This window comes from Tyto alba, unplaced genomic scaffold (genome assembly GCF_018691265.1).
Source record: "Tyto alba isolate M040663 unplaced genomic scaffold, T.alba_DEE_v4.0 Super-Scaffold_22, whole genome shotgun sequence".
Lineage (NCBI taxonomy): Eukaryota > Metazoa > Chordata > Aves > Strigiformes > Tytonidae > Tyto > Tyto alba.
Genome location: NW_024881296.1, coordinates 25,563,491 through 25,591,363, shown reverse-complemented (window position 1 = coordinate 25,591,363; position 27,873 = coordinate 25,563,491). Strand labels below are relative to the sequence as shown.

Here is a 27,873-nt window from a genome sequence, read left to right as displayed (position 1 = left end):
CAAAATCATCCCAATGAATGGAAATTTCTTGGGCAGTCTCATCAGAACAGTTAAAAATGAATGAGCAGGCAATTGAATTAATCTCTCTCCACCTGGGAAGGATGTGTACTTTACTGCTGTTCTATGGAAACAGAACTTAAGTTTCCAGAGCCATTAACCACAGCTGTTACATTTAATCCAAAAATATTTAAAGGACTGTGAAAACAGAAAATAGGTAAGTTCTTTAATATTTTAATTTCTATACCTTTGTGGGTGTATTAAGTTACAGGCTGATTAAAAACATCATGATGTCCACAGTATCATTCTTTCTGACTGACTGTTACTTTACTCTGATTTACAAAAGCACTTTCATATCACAATAGGAACCTCTTCATATCTCTTTTACATTCAGTGTTGACCTTCTTTCTCTATGTCTTCTTTTACCTTCACCCCCTTAGATGTCAGTTTGCTTCCCAAAAGAAATCCTTAAACACCTTTGACCTCTTGCTATGCTATCTTTTCTAATCTATCTTTGGATTTCTTTATGTGTTCCTTTTCTTTTTGATCACGCCAAAGCATTGCAGACACTGAGCAGCTCCTTAATGTGGGAATTTTGAAGTAGGCTTTCTGAAGTTTATTCTGTACAACACACCAAAGTTACAACTGTTCTGTGGCTCAAAATGCTTTGAAGGAAAAATAATTTAAAAAAAGGTCAGGGTCTGACCCAAAGCCCACTGACATCAGTGACCTGCCATCGACTTTGGTGAGATTTGGAGCAGGAACTGTGCATTTCAATAATGAATTTGATCACGTCTTTTAAATTTAAAAACAAACAAACAAACAAACAAACAAACAAAAACAGTTCAGTATATAGCAGTCATGAGTGCACTTCTGCTAGGGCGTAAACAGGTTCAGAAAATGTCACCAACCCACACAGGCACAGCTACTGAAATCTCCAGTGAGGGAAAAAGTCTTCAGTGCACAGTCACATCTGTAATGATGCAAGCCAACATGGGTAAATAATAAAAATAAGATTTTGTGAATACCGCAAGACCAGTGCCTGTGACGGCAGGAAGCTCCCTCCAGCCGGGCGCAGCGTGCCAGCCTGCACGACACTGGAGCCCCCAGGCCCCCCCAGGAGGGTCTGTAAGAGTGGGGCTCACTGCTGCGCCCCACAAGGAGCAGCCCCTGCCTCTCCCTCCTGCAGCACGCTCCTGCCAGGAAAATTCTCCACGGCTAGGGAAAGGAACAGGCTGGTCCATCAGTGGAGGGAAGGGGGAGAGGAGTTAGTGAAGGCAACTCCCTGGGAGAGGCTGAGCAGAAAAGACCTTTTGACCTGACTAATGGCTGACATACGAGACTCAGGTACTGGATCGTTTGGTTGGGCAAAGGCAAAGGGTGCCTGAGCTGTATGGAAGACCCCAAAAACACTGCCCACTCCTGGGGAGCCACACGGGGCCTGGCGGCAAGAGGAGGGCACTTGGGTTTTGGGGGGGAAGCAGAAGCCAGAAACTGAATCTCCAACGGGCATGTTTCAAACTTAGTAAGATTTGATTCAGCCCTGTGGTGTGGTAGTTGCTAAAATGTTGTCATACAGCCCAAATGGGACTTTTATATTTGATAGCTAGGTGATGTGGCACTGGATGCCTTAAAAGTGCAGGGCGTTAAGCACAGGTGCTGTTAATTGTCCCATCTATCTTTGCCATTGTGCCAGTGGCTTCAGGGCAGCAAGGATTTTATTCAAGGCAGTATATGAAATTATTTGCCCGTAAAAAGCAGTGGAAACATTAAATATCCCTTTAAAGATGAATCGTGTCATAAAAGTGTATCTGTAAAACAAACACCAGAAAATGAAACCGCGGGGCTTGACTTTGCTTTTGCCAAAGTTGCTGCAACTCCCGCTTCTGATGTGAAAGGCAGGACGACTATCTTCCTCCCAAAACGTTGAGTCACACGGTCGTAAAACTGGTTGTGAAAAGCCTCTTGCTTGCAACCCAAACCTTAAGAAAGACGAAAGGGGGGGGCAGACAGAAGATTTGACTCATCGCCCTTCCCACTCGGCTGCAGGGATGCGATGCCTTGTGCAACCTCCGGGGTTTGCGGGGGACGGGCCGGGGGAGGAGAGAGGGCACCCTCTTACACAAAACAGTGGTGTCGGTTCCTCGGCTCTTTTTTAACTGATGCTCTTTTTTTTTTTTTTTCTTCCCCCCGAGAGTTGGAAATGACGGGAGCGGGCAGCACGAAGACACTGCGGGGGGGCGGGGGGTGGGTGCAGATGCCCGGAGGGAGGGGTCGCGGGGAGGACCTCCGCGTACCCTCCCTCCGTGCATCTGCACACACACACCCACGCCCACACCCCTTGCTTTGCCGCCGTGCAAACACAAAATTCAGGCTCCGACAGACCCCAAATCCCCGCCGCCGTCTCGGCAGGGCGGCCCCGCTCCGGCGGGGCGGCCGGAGGCGAGGGGCGGCTCTTGCTCTGCAAACTTTCCCTTTCCCCTCCTTCGCCGCCTCCTTCCCTCCTCTCCTCCCTCCCTGCCCCTCTCGGCTCCCCGTCGGCGATGGCTGAGAGACCGGGGAGCACCGGGGGAGCACCGCCGCCCGCCTGGTCCTTGCCCGGTCCCCGCGGCCGCTCCCAGAGCGACATCTCCTCCTTCTCCTCCTCCCGGAGAACCTGCCTGCTCCGGACCAACGTGGGCGGCTCAGGTAAGGGGGAGGGAAGGGAGGGTTCTTGTGTCCGAGCCCGCCCGGGCCGAACTGAGCCGGGGAATTCGAGAAGAGCCATCCTCCTCCGCACCCTGCCCTGCCCTCCTGGGCCGGAGAGTGTCTTCCCTCGGTGGCCAAAGTGTGGGTCTCTGGTTTACGGGGTGTTGGATCTGCCCCTTGAGATGATGTTCGTCAAGTTCCCGGCTTTTGAAACTCGTGTTTTCAGGTTTAAGTGAACCCCAGCAAACAAACAAGATGATGTTCGTCAAGTTCTTGGCTTTTCATACCCGTGCCCTCAGATTTAAATGGACCCCAGTAAAGTCGTGGGTACCCACCCACTTGCCGAAGCATCTCTGACTGCAAGGGCAGAAAAGCTTCAGGGTTTATTGCAGAGACATCAAAACTCCTCATCCTGCCACTTCACACATTACACTTCAATTCTGTGTTAGGATTTTACCTCATGCACTTACATCTCCTTTGGGTTTTCGGTTAACAGGTGAGGCCACAAAAAACTGTGTGAGGCAGTATCCCACAGTCCCCCTTCAGGAGGTAACCACTGCAAGTGCACATGGGATGATTTGCGGGTGGAAACCGGCCCCTTGGGCCAGAGTAGGCTTCCTGCAGGATTCGGAGTAGCTTTGCTGTGTAAAATGAGAGGAAGTGAGCATCCTAGTTTACAGTGCAGATATTTGAAAGTGGCCAAAGTAAAATAAATATATACTCCATTGGGCTATTCTTTACTCAGGCTGTTTCCTGAGGTCAGGTATTAAGGAAAATGAAATTCTGGTCTCCATACTGCTGAGTGCATTTTGAATGCATGTGCTCGCCCGGTTGCAAATCAGTCCTGCCTTATTGACTAAAACAAGACTGTAGGCACATACATCCCTGGCAATATAGGTATTTCGGATGCACTTGTACCCTCCACTGCACAGAGGTACCTGTGAACCACAACGCCGTCAGGGAAGCTCCCGGCTGTACTGAGGGGCTTCTGCTGCTGCAGCGCAAGTAGGACAGCACAGTGTGTGCTCGGGTCTGCAGTGGACCACAATGTCCTCTTCTGTTTGCTTGCTCCCCAGGGAGTGTTAAGATGAATGCAGGCCATATGCTTGGGGAAGCTCAAATATACAGCTAAGCCTGCCAGATGAGAAGGGAGGGAGTGCAAACTTTCTTAGTCACACAGGAGCAAGTAGATTCAACTTGTGGGGCCAGAGACTGCATGCAAAACCAACTCTGTGTGCCATTCTCTGCATCATTTTCTGCTCTACCTCTTCTCGTGTCTACTTAATAGTTATATTGAAGGACATTTGGGACAGGGAGGAGGCAGGAGGTTCCAGTGGTTTGTCCAAATCAGAAAGGACTACTTTGAGGTGCAAGGTGTATTTCAGCACCTTCTGGAAGCGTGCTGCATGAACAACGCTCTGCGACTTGATGTGTGCACAGGATGCCTTAACCTGGATGCAGAGGGATCACCACAGAGGTCGACAGGATTGAGACTATGTCAATGTTAGACTACGTTGGTTGTTAGCTTAACTACAAAGACTACTAACAATGAGCTGGGTTCACTAGAAGAGACTGGAAAATCCAGTGGAGGTAAAATGATGGTGCTTTCAAAGATGTGTTGTTATTTGTAGTTTCTTACAGACAAAATTTAGGCCTCCTTGTTGCCCTACTTGATTTTTTTCTTTTAATTTTGAGGATGTGCTTCCTGCCAGCAAGTGACAAGAGTTGCTTTCTCTGGTTTTTATTTTTTTGACATTTTTTCTTTCATTCTGTATTTGCTCTGCTGCTGCTTCCTCTATTTTTTTCGAGCTGCTCACTAGGCACAAAAAAAATACTTATATGCTGCCACACAACTGTTGATTCCCCCTTTAAAAAGGAAAGTATGCATTAAAGATGCAAGGCTATTTAATTTTTAATGTGGTGGTTAGAGAATTGTTTTTATATCGAGATGCCATTAAAATAACTCGCTTTTTCCTTCCTCCACTAATGTGGAGAACAACCATAATGGGGACAGAAATGTGAAGTGCTTAGAGAAACAGTATGAGCCGTATTATTATTTTTGCTTCTACCCCTTTCTCTAGCTGTACCATTTGATTAAAGTAGGTCACTCATTTACATCAGATGTTACCTGTGCTCCAGCTGCTCCATTTAGAAAAGAACAATTTACATTTTGAATAACCTGCAAAATGTTTGCTTGCTGCCTATTGCTGGAGCTATTCACTTGCAACGGTTGAAGTCAAAAGTTGCGGTTTCTCTTGCATATTTGTCTTCATTTTCTAAATCCCAACACCAGTTGTGCTGAGAAGACGATATTGTCTCCTCACACTCCTTCAGTGATGGGTTGGTACCTCTATAGATGGTTTGCGCTGCCATTTATTTTACCTCCTCCTGATCTACCATTTTCCATACAGGATCTGTTAAGAGGCAATATTTGTAGAGACCCTTCTAGCTAAGGGAAGTATAACAGCCTTTCTAAAAGCAGCTTTGGCAGTGGCTCATAAAATGTGTCTGTTTGTTACTCTAGATCAGTACTGTACGTATCTCGATAGTACAGTGAGGCTGGTCGAGTGGTCCCCATGTTGATGGTGCCTGTGCTTTCTTACCCCCACTCCTTCCCTTGCTATTATCATGTGCTGAAAGTAGCAGCTTCCTGGTATTACTTTACAGCATCTCACTTCATCAGCTGCAATCCAGTTTGTGAGGACAGTGTGTTTTCTGGTTTTTCTTCTTAAAGCTGGCCTTTTCTTTTAGGGTTGGTGGTAGAAGATTACTTTACTTCCCTCTCTGGGCTGTCACCTCACCCGTTGTTGTATCAGGCCTTTACCTTCCAACATCTCATTTACTTCTGGTGAGACTCTGGGAGGAATAAGGAGATCCTCATCATGAGTAAGGGTAGCACAATCTAGACTTTTGATTTAGACCCCAAAAAAGTGTAACATCACTGAAGTTCAGAGCCCCTGTGGCAGGAATAGCCTGCGCATCACTTCAACACCGTGGTACTCCCCACCTGACCACTGGCTAGTTTGCCAGAGCAACTCTAGGAGATTGGTGAAGAAAAACATATTTTCCTAAAATTTCAGAGCAACACCAGAGCCACTTGAAGAATGCTGCCTGAATTACACACCTTTAAGCAGCCTTCTCTGTTTAGTGACTAGATCTAAACCTACCTTAAAGGTGGATCATGCTAGCCAAGTCTCTTGATTTTCCTGGCCTAAATGGGGACTGAACTGCACTGAAAACAAAGACTGTTCAAATGCTTTCCCAGAACTTCTGCAAAATACAGATTCGGTGGCTACGGGACTGAAGGCAGCCCTCAGCGTGAGCGGTGAGCCCCGGGGTGCACAGTGGAGGAGGAGGAGGAGGTTGCCGTTTCACCTCAGCCACCTTTGTGCTTCAGTTGTGAAGCGGTGCCGGCGGTCCTGTTCGTGACAGCCCTCAGGCACCAACCTCAGCTACTGCGATGCCCGTTCCTCATCTGCCTGTCCACGTAGACATGTACACAGTTCTCAGTTTGCTCTCTTTTTAGTGTTGTGGTTTTTGCTATACAGCCTTGCATTTTGTTCTGAAGGTGGTGAGGTCTGTGGTGAGGTACATCTTGGTGAAAAAGGAACCTTACTGCTCAGACCAGAAGTCAAAAAGACACCCATTTCTCCAGTCTGGGATTGACGTTGTCATATTATTGCAGTTCCTCTTGAGGTCTTGCTCTTTAGCAAGAAGGAGAGTTTCAGATAATTTGTTCCACTGCTAATAAGTGCACCTTTCAGGTAGAGAGGTGAGCTCCCCACACGTTTCCATTCCTTTCATGCTTTTTTTCATGCTTTTCTGATGGCAGACAAAAAACCTGCAAAAAAATCTACCAGAGAATTCAGTCATTAATCAATACCTCAGGCTACACCCCAGATGCTCGGTTGCAGCAGAGTGTGAAAGGCTGAGTGTAAATGACAGTCCTGCCTCAAAACCTGTACATCCTTGGATTATTTTGGGAATTTTTGCCTAGCAAACTGGTCCTTCACAGGTCAATTTATTCAAAATTATAATGAGTAACAACTATAATGTCATCTGCTGCTGACTCCAGAATAGGGTGGGCAAAAAAATGGCTTAAAATCCCCCACATAAGTGAAGAATTGGGGGAGTTTTCATGGAACGATCAAAGCATTAGAGTGGCTGATGTTGGATGGGAAGAAAATTGATGATTTTTTGACTTATTTGAGATTTTCATGATTAGAGTGCTCCACTTTGCAAACTTAAATGTCAGATTCTGTTTTTAATGGACAAACTTTCTGGTTGATGCAAAGGAAATGTTTTTGACAGCTGAAGTTATTTGAGCATCTAGAAAGAATAAAACCTGAAATACTCTTACTCTAGACATCTGGGGGCATGGAACCTAAAGAAAAAGGTAAATTTTGGATGGGTAGGTAGGTAGCTGTTAAGGTTTGCCTATATTTCCCTCTGTACTTGTATTCATATTTCTCCAAATAGCTACAGATTCCAGTTTATTTGCTCTAATTTCCATATACACCAAACATGAGTTCTACCAAGGTCTCTGGGAGTTGAGTTCAGTGTTTGTGAAGAAGACATCAGATGTGCTTTGGGAGGGCAGTTAGAAAAACGGTGGTTTTCAGTCATCAGATGGGGGTGAAGAGGGAGCAGCCTCATGATGTGGAAGAACACTCATAACTAAAGCAGCTGGTTTTGGTACATTATGTGAAAATATGGGAGTTACAGGCAAACCTGATTCTCCATTGTATCAAGCAGGACTTTTTTGCAACATAAATCAAACTACAGAACTTTGCGGGAAGCCTAAGGCTGATAATTTGGGGTAGAAAACTGTAGTAGAGTTAGAAATTAAACTCAAGATGACTCCATCATTTCTAAGAGATAGTGCATCCTGTCCCTAAGTCCACACTAATATTTTTCCATCAGCTTGAAAATTTGAACTATCAGGAAAAGGCAGCAAGCATAACCATATGTAATTTGACATATGCTTACAGAATTGAAACTTCTACTTCTTTGTAATAATCTGGAAACATGCTTAGATCATCATCCTGTACTGTTAAACTCCATTCTGGTTAACCTTATATGTTACTAGTAGTTTCAGAAGGGTGCTAAGGAAAAATCCAGGAATCTTATAACATTTTTTACTGTATACATTGAAAAAGTTTAAGTCTGCCTGAAAACTGATTTAGTAGATGGGTGTGCAGGGAAGAAGTATGTGCCAGAATATAGTCAGCCATTTCTAATATGAGTTCATACCATAATGCATACAAAATAAGAATCTGTCTGTTTTATACTGGACTAAAAGTTATTATCCCATACCAACTCTTGCAGGATAACTGGGATAGGTTCTTGGTATTAACCCAGCCTGATTAAGTGTGAAAGGGGTAACACTGGGACCACAAACGATGTATACTATGTGTCATTTACACATGACCCAGTTTCTGGGACAACCACTTTACAATCAAATATTCAGACTTGGGCTCAGGCTTAAAAAAAAAAAAAAAAATATTTTCTAAATGTGGTGATAATCTTTGTGGTTGGCTAAGTAGAAATTGGACTGCGAACATCTGCAGTGTAGGATTTAATGTGTATTTTGCAGCAACTAATCAGTAGCTGACTGTGTGATCTGTTCAGCATTTTGCTACCACACGTTTCAGTTTCTCAAGGCCCTTTGGCATTTAGCACTTCCTGATGGTGTGTGGCTTCAAGCAAGTAACCATTTAATATCAGGCTGCACATCAAGCATGAAGCCTGAAGAAGTGATCTAAAGGGTAGCTGAAGAAGATTTTTTACTCCTTCCCTTACTAAGCGTAAACAACTTGTTTAAAAAAAGCATTTATTTTGGTTTTAAAACAAGCGTTTCATCAGTCAAATCCATCATTAGCATAAATAATTTATCTTTCTTCCCCTCCTTCCCACCTCCTGTTCTTTTTGCCATTATTTCATGAAAAATCAGGCACTAATTAAGGTCAAAGGGCTGGGGATAGTTGGCAGGTTTTTGAAGACTGGTGAAGAATTTACATTTTTATTTAGTTTTGCTTTTTGAAGTCAGAATCTTTTCAGTGCCAGAAATCCTGTCAGATTTCAGTTTTCCATAACTCTGGTATTAGTCTTGCTTCTGATTTTTCAGTAGTTCTCACTGAATACACTTTAGCATAAGGCAAAATATCTTCAGTGGTAATCTTTTCTTTTCTTTTTTTTTTTTTTTCCCCATAGCAGTTTACCTAGCACGTTGATATTTTTAACAGATGCAGAAGTTAGTTTTTCACAGGTACAGACCAAAAGTGACACAAAAGGAAAAATATCTAGAAGAAAATAGAAAATCCTGACTACAGGATTACAGTGTTATGAGTTTAATCACTTTCACTTCACACTTGAAATTGTCAGTCTTAAAACCCACCACAACAAGGGATGCTCTTGCTTTTCATTCATGTGGAAAGAACTGCGATCTTCCTGAAAACAAGCAGTTTGTAGGCAGTCAACACTTCCCATGGTGAGGAGCTGAGAAAACTTGTTCCCCATCATGCAGTTTTGATACAGAATTGGACTTCTAATATGTTGTGCTGTGTAAACCCTACAGGTGCCTTTTGTGGTGTTACGATTTTTGAGTTTTGAAAATCTGAAGACGTGAAATATCAGTAAATTTTATCAGTATTGAGTGCTTAGTATAATGGGCTCAGAAGCATCGGCACTGCTTTAACATAGCCTGAAGCTTCAAAGCAGCTATGTTTTGCAAGTCTGTTGTGCTCTCAGGTAGAGGACTTTATAATGAAATGGAGCTAAAAAGCAGCTTAAACCACTTCATGCTTTGCTGGTAAGACATTTTCTTAACCTCTCTCATGTTTCTTACATATTTCTGGCACATGTTGGGTTGCCCTTCCCATTTCTCATCTTGTTGTTAAAACTGCTTGGCCACATTCAGAGAAATACAGGCTGAACAGTGGGGGGCTGGGAGGGAAATGTGGAAGAGGAAGCATTCTATCAGAGGTGGCAACGTGGTGACTCTTCACATGCTAAAATACTGTGTGTAAATGGCTCCTCTTTGAAATAACGATCATATTTTTTACTAAATGTCTTTTTTTTTTTTTTTTCCCAGAAAATGTAGCATTGAATAGTTATTTTTAATTAAATATGTATTTTATAGCTCGACCTACTTTTTTAAACATTTTTATAATTTATACTATCCGGAAGAAAAAATTTGTGGCGAGTGGACTCCTATTAAAAGCATTTACTTTTTCTTTCCCTTCAACTTCAGACATGACTTCAGTCTTGCACACAAATTGTGTTGGCTCCCACTTGAGGAATTTGCCTGGTTGCACAGTACCACACACTATTTCTGTTAGCTGGATGCACCAGTCGGTAGCTCAGTTTTGGCACCCTTACCCAAGTCGCTCCTATCCCAACTACACTGGAAATGAAAGGCATTCATCTCTTTCTTCCTTTCACCTCCTCCCCACTCTTTCACTTTCCTCTCCCCTACTAGCTTCTTGTCTATCTTCTCCACAGCTTCCAATAAATCTAATTTAATTTGTGTCAACAGCCTACATACCACTTTTGATGATCCTGTCTGGGTCTGGCTGTGTATGTGTTAGCTTTCATCCTGACCATTAAAATCTGATGCACGCCAGTGCTTCCTAGATGTTGGAGGCTCTTTGACCCCAGAGACTGAGATGTGAACGGACTAGGAACCTGCAAACATAATTTATTTTCTGACTGACACAGGAAGATAAAGATCAGAATTCTTACAGGCAGAGCAGTGATTCTTTCAATTTTAGGAACACATTGGGAAAGGAAAAAAAAAGGTCTCCTAGTAATACTTTTTTAGAAAAGGGTTGCTGAATGTTAGGAATGGAGGAGAAATGCTTCAGAGCCTTTTTAAGATAAAGCTTGGCACAGTGGTAAGAATCAGGAAAAGGATGAACTCTGGCATAATCCTTGTATTATTTAAAGTTGCTAAATTAGCTAAAATTTCTTTGAATACAAATATATCCTGATGAAATAAGTTTTCTAAAAATCTACCTTTTTTTTTGTAGAAAGAATCCTGATTTTGGTCACTTTTTGACGTTTTCAGGGAGAAATATCTGACAAAATTTGAAAATGATAAAAAAAAGTTAGTCTAAGATTTTCAGAATTTTTCATCATATGAAAATTTGATATAGGAGGTTTTTTTCTTCTAATTTGGGGACCAGGAACAGGAATGAAAGCAGCAAGGAAGTGGCAGAATTTCCCTGACACAGAAATGTGATTATTCTAAGGGACCCCATCCACCTATACAGTGCAAGTGTAACCACTGCCCATTTGCTTTGTTATGACTAAATCTTTGGATATCTAATTCTTGAAAGTTTCAAATGCCTTCTTGAAAGGATAAGGATGTTCAGTACTTCACAGAATCAGAACCTAACAAGCACATTGGGCAAAGCCCCCACTCCAGAACACGTGTGTTTGCTTTTTCTGTTTTTTGGGAGGAGAATCACAGCTTTTAAGATACATCTGTGACTAATACACACAGTAATCAAGAAAATTATAGACACCAAGTTGAATTGGTGTTGAGGTATTGTTTTATATCATCTACAAGCACAGTAAAGAAGGGGTTGTGGTGCATTTGCAGTTTAATGTGTCCTAATTGCAGGCCTTCTTTGTGTTCAAACACAGGCAGCTATATTTAAACTTTGTGAGTGAAAGGATAATTAGCAGTTATCTGCTTGCCACTTTTTTATTTATTTCCTATGTTGCCCAGTGTCAGGACTAACAGTTAATGTTAGTGGTTTAAACCACCTATGAAACTGTGAACTTCTGATCTGAAGAAAGATGAGTACTATCAAAGAAGAGAATGAAAAGGGAGCCATCTACAAGACATGATTCTGATTTTTTTTTTCTGATTAAAAGCAATTTTGGCAAACTCAGAAGGGTTGAATTTGAAATAAGTCCTTTTACTTACACAGCCAGAGGAAGTGTAATCCATCAGGAACCAGTGTCAGATTTGAGGATATCCCAAGTCATGATGTAAACTGCTCTAGCCCCAAAGATGAGCATGGCATGCTGCTTTTGTTACTTGGGCTATAGGCACCTCCATCTGTGTTTCTCTGAATAGACTCTCAACTCTGTTTCCTTAGGAGTGAGCTGAGAGGGAGAGTTAAAGCTCCCCAGGGGCACAGCATCTTTCTTCCAGCTGTTTGACTTTTGATCCCGAAACATTAAAAAAAAAAAAAAAAAAAAAAAAAAGGTGTCTTCCTGTTATGCCTTGCCACAAACAAAACTGCATGGCAATATTTCACACCGTGTTTACATTAGTGAATAGCAAATAAAAAAATAAAATAAAATGCTGCCATCCAGTTATTTAAGTCTTTGGAGACACATCTGCTATGAATTTTGCTTTATTCTTTATTCTTTTTGATCTGCAAATAGCAAAAATAATTTTAGAGAAAGATTTCCAAAGGATTGATGTAGTACTTTTCAAATATTTCTCTTATTTATATAGTCAACTTGAGATTTGTCTGGTTGGACCTTCACATGGCGAACTGGTGAATGATTTTGTGGGTGATTTTGGCTCACAAGCCAACAGCACCCATTTACCTCTGTGGTATGATCTTTTTTCACTGGGTGCATGGTACATGAGCGTGTTGTACTACAGCTTGTGCATTTAGTGATCTATCAGAAACAACATCTGAAAGCTGCACCCTTGCTGTACAGGATCTTCCAGACCTGGAGGGAAACAGCAGAGTGAATGACTTACTTTCAGCTGCAGGGGTGAAAAACTTTGGGGAGAGCTTGGGGCCTCAGGTGTGCCACCTGGCCTTTTCTGGAAGCGTTTCCAAGGGCTCTCCTGATCATCACCAGACTCTAGAAGAAAGTTTCTCCCCTTGCAGCTTCCACGGGGACAAATAAAGCCTTTCACTCAGTGCTTGCTGCAGAGGCAGTGCCAGGAGACAGGCAGCTCTGTGGGTTTGCTCATCCTTGGATGAGGGAAGGTGGCACACCATCTCGAAATAGCGAGGTAGTTGGCTAATAGCAAGCCAGGCATTACTTTGAAATCACTCTGAATTCAAGCTGGGTTTAGTAAAATGCAAACCAAAACATTTTTTTTTTTTTTACAATGTCTAAAATAACACAGTTGCCAGTCTTTTAAAAAGAGAAGGGAAACATCACCAAAGGAGTGAGCACTGGCGAGATGTCTGTAACCTGTCTGCTGAATTCAGAGGGAGAAAGACCCATCGGACTTAGTCTTGGTGTCAGCAGTTTAAGTAAAGATTTTCTATCCTTCTTTTCTTATATCTTCTATGAGGCTTGTAATAATATTGTCTATTTTTGGATGGTTTTGCACTTCAGTGGAATTGTTGTAATGTATTAAAATTATAAATTATCTCTTGTAAGAAACACACAAGTTGGTATCGCATAAATTCCTGGTGAGTGAAAGTAACTCAGTGGAGCACAGAGCTTTTGCAACTTTGTTGCATTATTGTGTAAACTCTTTGGGGGAAAAGATACTTGTTCCACTCATTCTAGGCCAAGATTGGAAATGTGCTGAAAGCACAGGAGGGAACATGTGCAAACGATGTTTATTGGGAGTGTGATTTATTGGGCTGGGGAAATAGTCCTCCAGGAGGGACATTGAAAGCTACCCTGCTGGAAGCACATAAAACCAGAGCTGGAAGTGCACTAAAAAGTATGTGAAAATAAACTGTTTTGCAGTGGTAACGAGGAGGGGTTTTTGCAGTTGTGGGGTTTTTTTACTGCTCTGTGTTTAGGCCAAGTCAGGAATGACAGTGGGGGACACAGGATTGAGCATACAAGCCGCCTACCCGCACCAGACACACTGGGTTGAGGAGATAAAGATGGATCTTGCTTTTTGGCTGAATGGAAGAACCACGTCTATGTCCCTCCATCTGCGGCAGTGTGTCCTCTCCACCTCCTTTAAAAACAGAGGGAAGTGTTTCAGCAAAGAAATAACTGACAATAAGTTAAACAAAAAAACAAAATCAAAGGAAATTCTCCCTCAGTATTTTGAAGAGGAGTTGTGTTACACTAACTTTTACCCTAGTAAAGATAAATATATATTTAGTTGAGTTTAGGTGAATATTTAAATTATTTAGATTAATTCTAGGCAACGGGGTCTTGACAGCGAGAAGTTCATTGAGTAAACAAGCTTTGTCTGCCTTCTAAGCCCATTGCTGTTTCTAAAGGAATTACATCAAGGAGATTTTAGTAAAGGCAGTAATTGGTGAAATGAATTCTAATACTTATTAGAACTCCATACTTCTGCTCCAGTGAATTTGTCTCAGTTATATATACACCACAGAGGAAATAAATCCCAGAAAATGAAACTTCATGCATATCATGTATGAAGTAAATGAGATTTGATCCCAAAATGTTGTTATACAAACATTGATTATCATCATAATGGGAGAGAGTGGAAAAAAATCCAGAAAGAGCTCTGTAAATGGCAATATATATCTCTCCCAGACTCAGGATTAGATGCTTAAAATTATGAACATTTATAAGAAGGACGCGAGTTTTAAAAATACATGCAAGTGATTTCTGATTCTAATCCTTTTACATGTCAATAAAAGCTATCAAAATATGTGCACTTTTCAGCAGTCCTAATCTCCATTTGTTAATGGGGAGCTTGATCTTTTAGAAACAGGATTGTTGCAAGAGTGGCTTTCATGTTTTGTGGCAGTTTGGGATCCCGGTGAAAATGATTCAGCCAGTGTAATAATTATACTGAGGAAAAATCAGAAGGCAGGTTCAGTGGCACTTGGTAGATACCAGATATCTGTGGGATTCACTCTGATGCTGAAGACTCCTGCAGTAAAGGCTGATGTGGTTCCTTGCTTTTCTTCTAATGGGATACCGTTCCTCCATGCCTCTCTGAGGGATGTAATGTCCCTAAGTGGATTGCTCTGAGCCTGGAAATTTCTGTAACAGCACTGAATGTTGGCTGAGTCGTGTGGATAGTGGTCATTGAAATACTCTGCTACAGAACTGCAGGGCATTTTTAGTAGGGGTACATATTTTATACGTAAAATTGCAGTATGGGTTCTTCTGTTGAGAATTCATGACACACACAAGGGATAAGAGTGTAGCAGGTATGGCCTGTCCATAGGCATTGATAGGATCTTGGGTGTGATGATGTGTGTATGTATGAAAAGACATCTAACCACCTTTAGTTCAGTCCAGTTCATTGAAAAGACGCTTTTCTAAGCCACTGAAAGGTAAGCATCTAGCTATCAGACTGGTGGAGCTCTGCTTTCTCTGCTAGAAAATACAGGTACACAGTCACAGGGAAGGAAGAAACCAATTGGTAGCTTGCAGGCCTCTCCAAGAGAAAGACTGGAGGCTGGAGGCTGGCCATGCTGACCCTCGCTCTGAACAGGGAGACAGACAAAAGTCACAGTGCTTTGACGTTGCCACAGAAGGAGAAAGGGCTGGGCACCCTTTGTTTTCCCCTTCAGTCCGTATTGATGTTTTTCCTCCCATTTCAGTGTATTTGGTGTAATATTAGTAGATAATGCAGACATGTTGATCCCTCATCGAATGCACTGGTTTTGAGTAAAGGGAGGAGACCTGTCTCCTCCAGCAGACCAAGCATTCTTCAGTGGAGCGTGCAGCTCGGGCTGTGCCAGCGTGGTCCTGCCAAGCCACCATTGTGACTGCGACCCACCCGCGCTTCACCTTCAGCTGCTGTGCAGCCCTCTCCTTTGCAATGCAGCAGCATACTGGTGCTGAAGTCTACTGTGGTGTTTCTGGGCTTGTGACTTCATTGTGACTTTCCAGTGTTTAATGTTGTTTTGGTTTGACTCTTACAGTCACATTCTCAGTTGTGGGTTGTTTTTGTTTTGTTTTGTTTTCAATGGCTGCTGGGCTTCTTTGGTGCTGAAAACTTTTGAAAACATGATTCTACCATGCCCAGGCATTTAGAAATTAGGAGGAGACAGAAAAATCTGCTGTTCTCTCTTTTTTTTTCTTTTTTTTCTAAATAAAGTTATAATACACTTTTATGTCATCCTCATGTTTCTAGAGGCTTGATTCATGATGTCGGCACACTTGTGGCTGGCAATACTACTATTGGCTTTGAAGGGCTTTGGCTCAGGCTGAAATACATCACTGCAGCTTTTATCCCAGGAAGGCCTCTTCACAACACTTTACAAAGATGAGGTGATCTGAAGTTTAATATCACAGTCCTTTGGAAGGCAAAAGTCCCTTTGGGACCAGACTGGGTTTTTTTCAGTTCTAGCTTCTTAAGGAAATCCTAATGTAAGCAGGCATGAGATGCATTAACACATTTTGTGATTACCCAGGCTCAATAATAATAAAAATAAATGTGAGATTGTTTTCCAAAGGAAATTAAACAAGTAGCAAGTAGAAAGCATCTACAGCAATTTCACAGTAGGTAACATTATACAGCAACTTCTACCTTTTTCCTGTGAAAGCCCTATGAAGGTACACTTGATGACATGGGGGGCTCCAGGCAGCCTAGCTTCATGCAAGAGGGTCTCCTTGTGAGGTAAGAGCTCTGACTGGGCTCCTTGTTACTTAGGTAAGGACAGGAGGAGGAGGAGGGGATTATCCATAACACACAGAGTTCCTCCAGTCTCTTCTGCTTGTGAATGGGAGTGAGGAGTGTGTTGGCTCTTCTCCTATGACATGAGGGATATTATCCCCCTCCACGCAGCTAGTCCTTTTATTATGGCATCAAAAAGAGTAGGAAAGGCAAGGAGAAATCTAGGAGGAAAAAAGTAGTGACTCACATAGCAAAGGAAATTGGAAAGGGTTTAAAACATGAAAGATTCCCAACAGAAACAGAAGCAATTACTTCATTCCAAATTTTGATAGTTTTTTTGTTAGTCCCACCATTATGTCCACAAACAGAACAAATTATTTTTTATCTAGAAGAATCAGTTGATTCTGCTCTGCCTCTTCCATTCTACCTCCAACAGGCTACATTTTGGCTCAGCTCCCTTGATTCCTGTTCAGTGGAAAGTCTTTATTCTGCAGATCTTTTGCACTGCAATGCCCGCCAAGCATGGGGAAAGTGAGGATGCTCTCCATCTGGCACCTATTACTGCAGGAGCCCTCTGCCTGTGGTGGCCAGCAGTGTTGATGTGCTGGACCCTTAGCAGCTCCAGCTCTGCCCTGCCATGGAGATGAGGAGAATTGTCCATAGGTTGGGATTTTCCAAAAGGTCTATGAAGGAACCTAGAAACATAGACTATACAGCAGGAAACAGAAAATGAGTAGGTTGGTTGCTTTAAAAAATTTGTTTGGATTATAGTAATTTTTTTAAGAAAGTCTCACTCATGTGAGTAATCTTTTAAAATATTTTTCATATGTAATGAATGTTTAAGGTAATGGATCTTTCTTTTGCCTTTTTATATTATATCTCCTGTCCTATAAGGTCCAAAAGCTTTGGTAGCCTTCCTGCTGCAGGAGAAGGGAAATGGAAACAAGTTGGAAAGGTCAGGCTTTCTGGCTTTTATGAGGATGCTTAGGTTTATCAGCATGCGGTCAAAATGGGATATTTTGCCCAGCCATTAAGTAGGATTAGCCCCGTTGTAGTTCCTGTTTTGTTACCTCTTACTTACTCTAATTATTTTTGGTAGGAGTTCAGAGCTAGCAGCATCCTTATAATTACTGCAGCATCTGGCCTTGTCACCACTGAAACAGCTTTCCCTGAGCCCAGCTGAATGCCTTATGTGCCTTATACCATATGGCCCCAACTGTTCCATCAGTGTTCTAACCCATTTGCTGCACCTCCCCTTATCTATCACCTCCATACATTTGTTTAGGTGCCTTAACCTCCCCAGCTGCCCAACTGACTGCTGGGGGGGGGGGGGGAAATTCGCTGGGTGAGAGATTTTGTGTCTCAGGGAGATGCTGCCATGTGAGGCTGATACACTAGATGGGGTGGTTGTTATGCTGATCAGCAATCACCATCTCTCCAGCGCTGGATTTCTGCCTGGATCACCCACCTGCTCGCAGACAAGAGGATCTGAAATATAACCTTGTTTATATGAAGTGAGCAGCCCTCCCCCAGCAGAGATGGTAGATTGCCCGGAGCTGGTTTCACCTGGTTTCTGCTCCTCCCCAGATGAAGTCACATCAGGGTCATCATTGCTCTTGATGCCTTCAAATGCAAACTCAGCTGTCTTTAAAAGCACAAATTTAAATTTCCTGAAGGGCCTCTCCGTCCTCATTTTATTTCTTTTTTTAATCTATAAAATGTATATTCAAACAAAAAAAAATATTATTGGCCATTGCTCTTCCCTCAGCCAAGGTAATGCTGCAAGCTGGGCATTATCAGTTGTGCTGGTGAAACTGGATCTCCTTGTAATATTGATTCTGCTGTACTTTGGTCGGGGCTTGTGGGTTTTGTATTGATCCATCAAAGAAACTGCTGAGGAGCAGGTGAACAAGATGTGTTGTCTGTGTTGTTTGGGAACTAATAGAAGCTCTTATTCTTTGCCAGCAGCCTGTTGCACACCTGAACATTGATTCTTTATGAGAGAGGTTGGCTTTAATTAGAAACAGGTTTTCCAGTATTTGCACAGAGTGCTTTCACCCCAGTCCACAGCAAGTTCATAAAGGCAGACTGTCAGGCTGAGTTGTTAATTTATTATGCAGTCTTCTGAAAAAAAAAAAAAAAAAAAAAAAAAAAAAAAAAAAAAAAAAAAACCCAAACAAACAAACTCTAAAATAATTGGACTAAAATTTTTGTGTGTGCTGAACATGAAGTAAAGTAGTCTTTTCTAAAACAAACCTCAATGGGATCTATAAAATGTGTTCAGAAATACACATCTAGACTTCCACTGGCATTGTGCATTGAAGTAGGTATTGCTTACCTTGATGTTTTTCTGGCTTGCTAGAGATTTAAATTTTATGTATTCAATTCTAAGGGCAGATGCAGAACGCCGTGGCTGGTCTGAAAGAGCCTGAAAACAATAATTTCTTCTCCTAGCCTGAAAACTCCAGCATTAGAAAGGCTTTCCCCAGAAGCCTAAAAGAGAGATATCGTTCTCTCCAACCTCAAAACAATTTTATGGCAGGAAAAAACTTTGGTTTTCCTTTTTTCTTTCTTTATTCCTGGAGGAGGGGGGCCTGGCTAGACTTTTGGTTTTAGACTGTATTTCACAAAAAACACTCCAGTAATGTGAAGTGGTTCATATACAATTGATAAGTATGAAATATCACATCAGAGTGTTCATGTATGATAGTATGTGTGCAACAGAAAATGTTTTCTATATGAAATAATAAAAGTATAGACACTAGATATATGACTAAAAGTCAGCTAAAGCAGTTTTCTCGTTATATATTCTCCAAATTAAACATGAAAAGAACACTCTTACTGAATTATCAAAACATTTCTCAATTATTTATTCAATATTGCCTGAAAGGATCATGAAAAGTGACTCAGTGAAAAATGACTCTGTCATTTTATAGAATGCAATCCGTGCTCTATAAAATTATGGCATTAAAGTGATACAAACAAAATCAGGAGTCCAGGAAATTACAACTGTAAGTTCTGGCCACCTTCCACATATATGTGCAGATGAATATAATGGAGCGGCAAGAAACTAAAACAAAAGGGTCCTTACGATAGCTCTTTTAAGCCAGGTCCCGGCCAAATACAAGCCTCTAGCAGTCATATTGTTCCAGCAACCTCCAAGCAGACCTTGCAGCATCTGCAAGACTAAGGAGCCAGAGCTCCTTCACTCCACAGCACCCACAAGAAATGCTTGGTGCATTTCAGCCCCAGTGGCTCAAGAATACCCAGGACCACTGCAGGCTTTCTGAAAGCTTTGGAGCAGGCTGTGTTGCCAGAGCAGGGTGGTGGAAGATGTTTATATCCTGGACTCTGCGGGAAGAGTCATGGTGTAGTTCCATCCCAGGTCTTGAAATGTGTAGTTGATAATATCCTTATGTCAGGATGAAAAGCATGGTTTGTTTGTTTGTTTGTATTTTTTTAACAGTTTGAAAATTATGTATTAACCTATTTTGAATTCATAGAATTATAGAATGTTTCGGGTTGGAAAGGACCTTAAAGATCACCCAGATCCAACCCCCTCCTATGGGCAGAGATATCTTCCACCAGCCCAGGTTGCTCAAAGCCCCGTCCAACCTGGCCTTGAACCCTTCCAGGGAGGGGGCAGCCACAGCTGCTCTGGACAGCCTGTTCCAGTGACTCACCACCCTCACAGTGAAGAATTTCTTCCTTATATCTAATCTAAATCTACCCTCTTTCAGTTTAAAGCCATTACCCTTTGTCCTACCACTACATGCCCTCATTAAAAGTCCCTCTCTGGCTTTCCCGTAGCCCACTTTAAGTACTGGAAGGCTGCTATAAGGTCTCCCTGGAGCCTTCTGTTCTCCAGGGTGAACAACCTCAACTCTCTCAGCCTATCCTCATAGAAGAGGTGTTCCAGCCCTTGATCATCTTCGTGGCCTCCTCTGGACACCCCTGATCAGGTACTTGTCCTTCTTACATTGGGGGCCCCAGAGCTGAACACAGCACTGCGGGTGGGGTCTCACAAGAGTGCAGTAGAGGGGGACAGTCACATCCCTTAATCTGCTCGTCACATACTGTATTATTCAGATACAACACTGACCTAAAAATGCAATAAATAAGGTGGCTTACTTCACTACTTGTTGCAGCTTTAGAACAATATAGTATCTGAATGCTTCCTTTTAGGTTAACTGTTTGGCATGCTTTCAAAATGATTTAGTGTTTGGTTTGGACATAAAAGCCTGTGGGAGATGTATAGCAGAGAATCTGCAAATTCTGGCTAAGCACGTTAGAAGGTTTGCCTATTGCACTTGAATTTTCTTTCAAAAAATAGAAATGTGATCATTAAATCTGTAGGATACTCTCTTTGTGGACTAGTCTAGTTCAAAAATTGATGTAATTTCCTTAGTTATCTTTAAACATCATCTTTTTCTGAAAGAAACACAGCAAAATTAATACAAAGTCACTAAAACTGTTAAATTACTAAAATGTTATAGGACTTGTGTAAGTGTGCAGACAACAACTGGGCTGCACAGCTGTATTCTCACATGGATAGACATTGCCAGGGTTGTTCCTTTAATTTATATTGGCTCACTGAAATGCTTGTGGCCAGCACAATCTTCTCTTTAGATCAGCTTCATCTTTGCCATGTTATCTTGTAAAACATGTGACATCAGCTTCAGAGCACATACCTCCTTAACTGATTTTTATGTGTGTTCATCATAACCATTTCACTTACGTTGTTTTCTCCCCCTGTGTTTGCTAGGCCTCTCTGTTGGTTCTTGTGCTTAGTTTGTAGTGTTCTACCGTACTTGACAGCCCTCACTCAGCCGAGCAGCCGCCTTGGCCTGGATTGTCCATGCCACATGTGGACGAACATTTTTCCTTCCAGTGTAACAACACAACCCTTTGTCTGGAAGTCCCTTTCCCAGGATCGGCTGGCAGGGTGGAAGTGGGCTGGCCAGAGGGGATGAGTGTATCATGCTGTCTCCTCTGCCTCCATCCCTGAAAGCCAAAAAGGAAAATGGTTTGCCTGGATCTGTGTTATGGTTTCCATGTAGGGCTTCCCAGAAGAAGCCATGGTCGTGCTGGCAGAGCTGGAGCAGAGCACCCTGCTGCATGGTGGAGGAGCTGAGCTTGCGGCACGGGCCCAGGGCACCTACATTGGTGGATGACCTTGGCTCTTTGGGAGGGTGTTTTGCAAATCACCATTGCTTGGAGGTGTTCTGGTCTCAGTGTGGTGTTTTATAACAAAAGGTGGAGACCAGTTAGACTAAAACTCATACTGGGAAGGTTCCAGAACGAGTTACGTTGAACAATTGCCAAGTACTTAGAAGACAATAAAGTCAATAACTAAATGAGAGCAAATGTGTGGTAAATCTACTTGATTTTCTGCTTTTGGAGGCCTAAGTTGCCTACTGAAGGAAAACTTGATTTGATATATCTTGACGTTGAAAAGATTTTGAGACTCTTCCACAGGACTGTGTTTTAGACATTAGCTAAGGAAACATGACCTAGATGTAATCTCCATAAGTGGGTGTATAAAAGTTTGATAAATTGCTCTCAAAAATATTTATCAGTAGTCCTCTGTCAGATGAAAAGGGCATCTCAAGCAGAATCTTGCAGGGGACAGTCCTTGGCCTGGCTCTACTCGATACTTCAGTTTTGATTTGAATGTAGGATTACAGAATACTCTTGTAAAATTTGCAACTATTACCAAGCCAGGAAAGTTACAAGCACTTCGGAGGACAGCACTGGGAGACAAAACAGTCTTCACAAATTCAGGCAAAGAAGTAATACAGCTTTCTGCCAATCATAATACTCCTCCTTTGGTCTGGTTTTCATATAACCATGGCACACAAAGAAAGCATTATCAAAATCCAGGTAAAATTCCAAAGCACTTGAGAGGTTAATCACTGTCAAGTACTTTATGCCCAATGCTAAGGCTTTGTAAGGTTTTAAAACAAAGGTGTTTGAAAAAAAATGTTTTAGAGAAACGCTAAAGCTACCACACAGAAATGTACCATTTCAAGTTTTCACCAAAATGCTTAGAGTTTGAGGGTTGTCAGGTTTGAAGACTGTGGCTTGAGGGTGCAGGTAGAGAGCAGAAGGTTTGGAACGTTAAGACTGCACATTAATGTGCCATTTACCCACACTGCTAAACTGAAAGCAAATCAGAGGAGAGGAATTATTGAAAGATGGTATGCCTGTACTTGAAAACCAAGATGGAAAATGGGGAATCAAAGAGGAAACCGTATTCATTGTAATCCTATTGCCCAGGCTGACTACAGTCACAAAAGAAAAATATATCAGCAGTGAAATAATTAGCTATTTCAAATTCATTACATTTTAATAATTCAAACACTATTAATAATGCAGGTAAAAAGAATATTTCAAATGTATTTTTGTCAGAGTCCTCCTATAATATTCTCTTCCTCACTGAAGCAAAGAAGCCTATACTTTTCACCACCCTGCAATGTAAAGAGAAGGGCAACATAGCTCTAAAACACCTAACTGCCTTTTGTAACAACTTTAATGAGCTTTTTCATATTGCTCTCAAGAGGGCAGCTTTCCCTGCATTTCTAAATATGCTCTCTGGGCAAATTCAAGCAGCATGTTCTGATGAAATGTTGTTATTTTTAGAAATAAATGAAGCAGGATACATCATTTCCCCTCCTACACCTTTGTTGATGCTTTAATATAAAGACCTTTGTTCAAAAGTTAATTACAGCACTCTAGATTGCACACCAAATAGGCACTGCAACTGCAAGTGGCTGCTATTGTAAAGGGGAAAGAAAAGGAACAATGCCGTACAAATGTCGCTTTGGAGTACTTTTATGTCCGATTACCACCCCAGGGAAACAGTGCTGACTTGTTTGCCGCAAAGGGATTAAACTGCCTCGCATGACACCCTGGAAACAAATGCCTAGGTGAAAGGCATGTTACAATAAGCAGGGTATTTTGGGTAATAGCTGAGGAAGGAAAGAAATACCAAAAACCAACTTGTCATGTGTATTTGAACTTTTGAACTTCAATTCTATATATTGTTTCACTCATGAGGAAAAACTGATAATAGAAACAGGAATGTCTTTGATTTCTTCATCTGTTTGTACACCAAGTTCTGTTTCCCTGAAGGCAGTGGGAGTCAAACAAGAGGACATAATTTCATTGCTTGTGGCTCAGTCTTTTTCAGCTGGTGTTTGGTCCTTAGATTTTTCTTGGGATGTTTTTCCAGAGTTTCCCTGGCTTCATCGTTTCCCTTTTTTTCAAATTCTCTGGTCTTTCTGCCCTTCTTTCCCAGACATGCGTGCTTCTAAACAAAGCATCCAAGCAATTTGAACCAGATTTATAACATGTTGTGTTCATCATAGTACACCTCTCAGTAGTGGAAGTATTTATGTTGCATTAACAGTAGTTTATTCTCTGTCTCCATGCTGGAGTGGAGCACTGTTAGAGTTTTGACTCAGAATAAAAACTTTGGGCTCATGAATTATTAGCATTATTACCTGAAATGATTCTGGGGTCTCATTTTTCTTCTGCTATACTGGCCAGCTGTGTTCTAATGAAAGTACAGCCTATGGTGACACAGTTGCATCATGAGCCGGAAAATATTTACTTTGCCTGTTCATTCAACAAAAGCAAACTCTCTCTAAGGCATATTTTCCCAACACCTGCATATGGCACACCTCCAGCTTGATAATTTATGTGATGTGTTTTGCTGATATCAGTTTGGTTCTGTGTTTGTCACACACATTTTGCAGTAAGTTCTGGTTAACATATTCATTATCAAATTACAACAGAAATAACTAGTGCTGTTAACTAGCCTCTTTCAGGGCAAATATATATTTCATAAGAATTAAAATATACCTGTCCTTTCATTACCTTTGAGGTGCATTTGAATATCTGCTTTGTTGCTGGTTTTAGAAAATCATCAAGCTGTACAAGATAAAGTGATCCTCTATGTGGTACCTAAAGCAGTTAAGGACAAGAATTTAGCAGAAGTCAAAGTGAACACAGTCATTCATGTGACTAACAAGGGTACTGAGAGTTAAATTACACATACAACAACACACTTTCTGCTTTCTGAACTTAAGAAGTGAAGTCAGTCTCTGACTGTTAGTAATTAAAACCAAATACCCTTTGGTGCAAGTATGAAGCATCTTGTACTAGCAGTATCTGGAGCTGTGATTCTAGTCTAGCTGGATCCCTTGAGCAGGTTGATCACACAGAGGAAGTTCTCATTCATAAATATCTTACTCTGAGTCATGAAGCAGCAGGTGAAGTAGACACAGGGAAAAAGATGAGTCTTTTGCTTCAGGGGTCTCTGCTGGTGTGACATGGACAGAACCCGTTTAGGCATGCTGGGCATGTTTCACTGTTACACACCCTATTCAGCTTGAGCTCCTGCGAGTGAAGGAGGAAAGTAATCCTTGCAACTCCATGGAAACGCAGGGGCTGAAGTAACAGTAACCCTGAGCTTGAAGAGATGAGACATAATTCCATCAGACCTTGTACAGATATCAATTGCTCATACTGATACCATAAGTTGGACTATATGTGGTTAAAGTGAATCCCTGCTGTGTGGAATAGAAGTTGCAATTAAGTTGGAATACAGTCCCAGTGCAGCAATATAGAGAGTAAATTTATATATAAATATAGATAAATAGATATTTTTTAAACTCATTTGGGAGAAAACACTCAAGCAGTGTCATTTATTCTGCTTCAGTTAGGTTCTCCTGCCATTCTTCTGTTCAAATATTGCAGAACATCTGGCAGCACCTAACAGTGCTCCTTTATTTAATGGTCACTTCTGGCTGATGGATTTTATTTTTTTAATGTGCATTGTGGAGTACAAAATCAACACAGGTTAACAGCGGGACCTATGTGATAAATAGCAGGACCTCAGGGGAAGAGACAGTAAGGTAACAAGCTGAAGTTACACTTCTCTTTAGTGGATCTTGTCAAGTGTCTCCTCTGGTTCTTTCTAATTTATGTCTGATCAGATTTCTGTCTCACGAATCAAGTTACAAAACACTAACCTCCAAAGAGGCTAAATGTACAGTGCATTATGTACAGCACATGGTTTCACACTAGCAGTTGTTCATTAGTCTTCAGTGTCTGAAAGACTTCTTTTTCTTTCTCAGGATTTATTTAATCATTTTCCTAAAGGTGGTGTTTGACATTTAAGTGATAATTATTTAGCTCTCACTTGCTTAAATTTTACTTCAACTGGGAGAGACGGCTAACACAAATGCTAATAAATATCTCAAATGGACTCTTCTATTCTATTGCTTAAGCCGTTCTTCATGTATTTTTATTCATACTACGTAAAACAAACTGATGTACCTAGAATCTCTTCTATCCTTAACATAAACCTGACCACATGCTTTATGTCCAGAGATGAAGTCCTAGCCCCACTGAAGTGGAAGTTTTCTGGCTGGCTTCACCATGAGTGGGGTATCACCTCAGGTCCTGAGAATAGGATATATTGTCTCTCCTTGGTTTTCCTTTACTGAATTATCTGTTAGCAGATTTTAAGGGAAAACAGAAAAAAGAGCTACGTTTATGCCTCTCAGTAAGGTTAAATCCCCTCTCTTTTTACTGTACATAAGATTGCAGGACAAAAATCTGAAGAACACACAAGGTGGAAAGTGGTGGGCAGTAGGTAATAATAAGGTTGTGAGATAAGGAGCGGGGTAAAATGCTTTGTAAATATATTATATGCAGTCATTAAGACATGATAAAACTCCAGTATTTCACTTCAGGAAGGATAAAAAAGTCTGACCTTTTTACATAGATTCATAGCACTAATGCCAGAGGGGTTATTAAGTCTGACTTGTGCTATACAAGCCCTTAAATTACTCTCATTTACCCTTTTGTTGAGCTCAGTAACTTATGTTTGATTATTGTCATCCAGAAATATATCCAGTCTTGATGTGATGACCTGCAGAGACAGAAAATCCACTGATAGTCTTGGTAGCTTAATTGCATTTGCTGTTGCAATAGATACTTGTTTTTATTTGAAAATGCCTATTCTCAGTTTTCAGCTGTTGTTTCTTATTGTAACTTTCTCTGACAGACTAAAAGGCCTTTTGTTTGTTTTGGTGCTTTGTTCCCTATGGCTCAAAATGTGTTTTCACTTCTTACACTGCACTATAAGACTGAAGCATTTTTGCTTGTATTAGCCATCCTCATCAAGTCAAATACTGAGACCGAGGTGTTGCTGCATCAGCCACAGTATGACTGAGACAAACAGATCCAAAACTGACTGTCCTTGTATCCACAACTTCAGTTTGGCCTCTTTATAGAAAATCCATCCAAATACAAATACTGCATCTAGCCAAATATCATGATGGTTTCAGAATATTCAAAGATGTTCATAGATTTTCAAAGCCAGAACATCTTATAAACAGGCTTTGTAACTGTCTAGCTTAGGTGTGGAAAGCCTGTAGCCCATAAAATGGGGTTTGAACCTGGGACTTTATTTCACAATGTACATATGGATACAAGTTCTCTATTCCTTGTAATAATTGTATAATACTGAGGATTGTATCAGCCTTCTACCTTATAATTACACTCAAAAGTGTTATTTTGAAGTGATTTGCCCTATTCCCTATGCCTGATTTAGCCTGGCACTCTGGATAGCAAAGGCCGTGCTCTGAGGTAAGGTTTCAGTTGGAACTCATCTCTGTTTCCATAGGAATAGTGACCCATTTCAATGCACTTGTTTGTGATATTTAAAGAGAAAAGGAGAGAGGTTATTTTAGTTTGCTTGACAGAATTCACTTATATGAGCAATATGTTATATTAATGCATGAACACCCACGCCAGGGATTGTAAATGGCTGTCCAGGTCTTGTAGCCTTTCTCCCAGAAGAACATTTACCCAGTTTTCTACGACAGAGAGGAAATTATCTCTTCTGCACTTTCCCAAATCATAGCCCTAATCCCTTTAGTAGACATTTGCTGTTTCAAGTAATTTCCAGGTTTGGGAGACTGTAAAAAGCAAACAGAAGGGCACTTTTTGTTTCTGAGAGCAAATACTCGACAGTTTAGTGGAAGATGTGTGACAGTTTCGGATCCACACACCTTCCCTCTGTTGCAGCCCCTCTTGGGTCTGTACAAGCTGGTACATGATGGGCTCTAGGAGTTTGGGTTCCAGTAAAAGAAGAACACAAAGGACTAATAGCAGCCCAGTTTGTGTGTGTACATATGCCCATGAGAGAGCAAGATGAGGGAAGAAAGAGAAGCGGTACAAAAGTAATGGCTGTCTAAGAGGGAGGAGAGAACACAGATGAGGCTGAGACTTATAGCATTTTTACCAGCATGTCAATTAGACCTGACTCTGAGTAGATTTAATTATACTCTGAAGGCAGCCAGCCTGCCAATAGTTCTGAGCTGGTTTAAATAGTAGTAAAAATGCTTGAAGCCATTAGACTTCTTGTTTCTGAGGCTCATGTTGCCAGCTGTGCAGCTGTGCTCACGGTGACACCAGCAGATATTTAATATATATTTACTTTTGGTCATGTCAGGGCATGGCATAAATCATTCAAGCACATCCAAGTACAAAAAATCCTCTAAAGATTTCCAGGGCTAGGTAGGCAGTTAGGCATGTGCAAAGCTGCCTGACTCCATAGCGGGGATCAGTGGGAAAACTAAAGCGGAAAAATTTGTGTTTATTTTTCCAGATGT

At 41.5% G+C, this 27,873-nt stretch overlaps 1 protein-coding gene across 2 annotated transcripts in view; it reads left to right on the top strand.

Moving 5' to 3' along the window:
* Positions 1 to 2,365: 2,365 nt before the first annotated feature.
* The window catches only part of PHACTR2 (phosphatase and actin regulator 2), a 143,734-nt gene continuing 118,226 nt past the window's right edge, over positions 2,366 to 27,873 (top strand). Inside the window, exon 1 of one of the 2 annotated variants that reach the window (XM_032983179.2) lies at positions 2,366 to 2,685. In XM_032983179.2, the coding sequence (XP_032839070.2) occupies positions 2,541 to 2,685 (145 nt within the window). In that variant the 5' untranslated portion in view covers positions 2,366 to 2,540. The remainder of the gene's footprint in view (positions 2,686 to 27,873) is intronic. The other variant, XM_032983181.2, reaches the window with a different exon arrangement.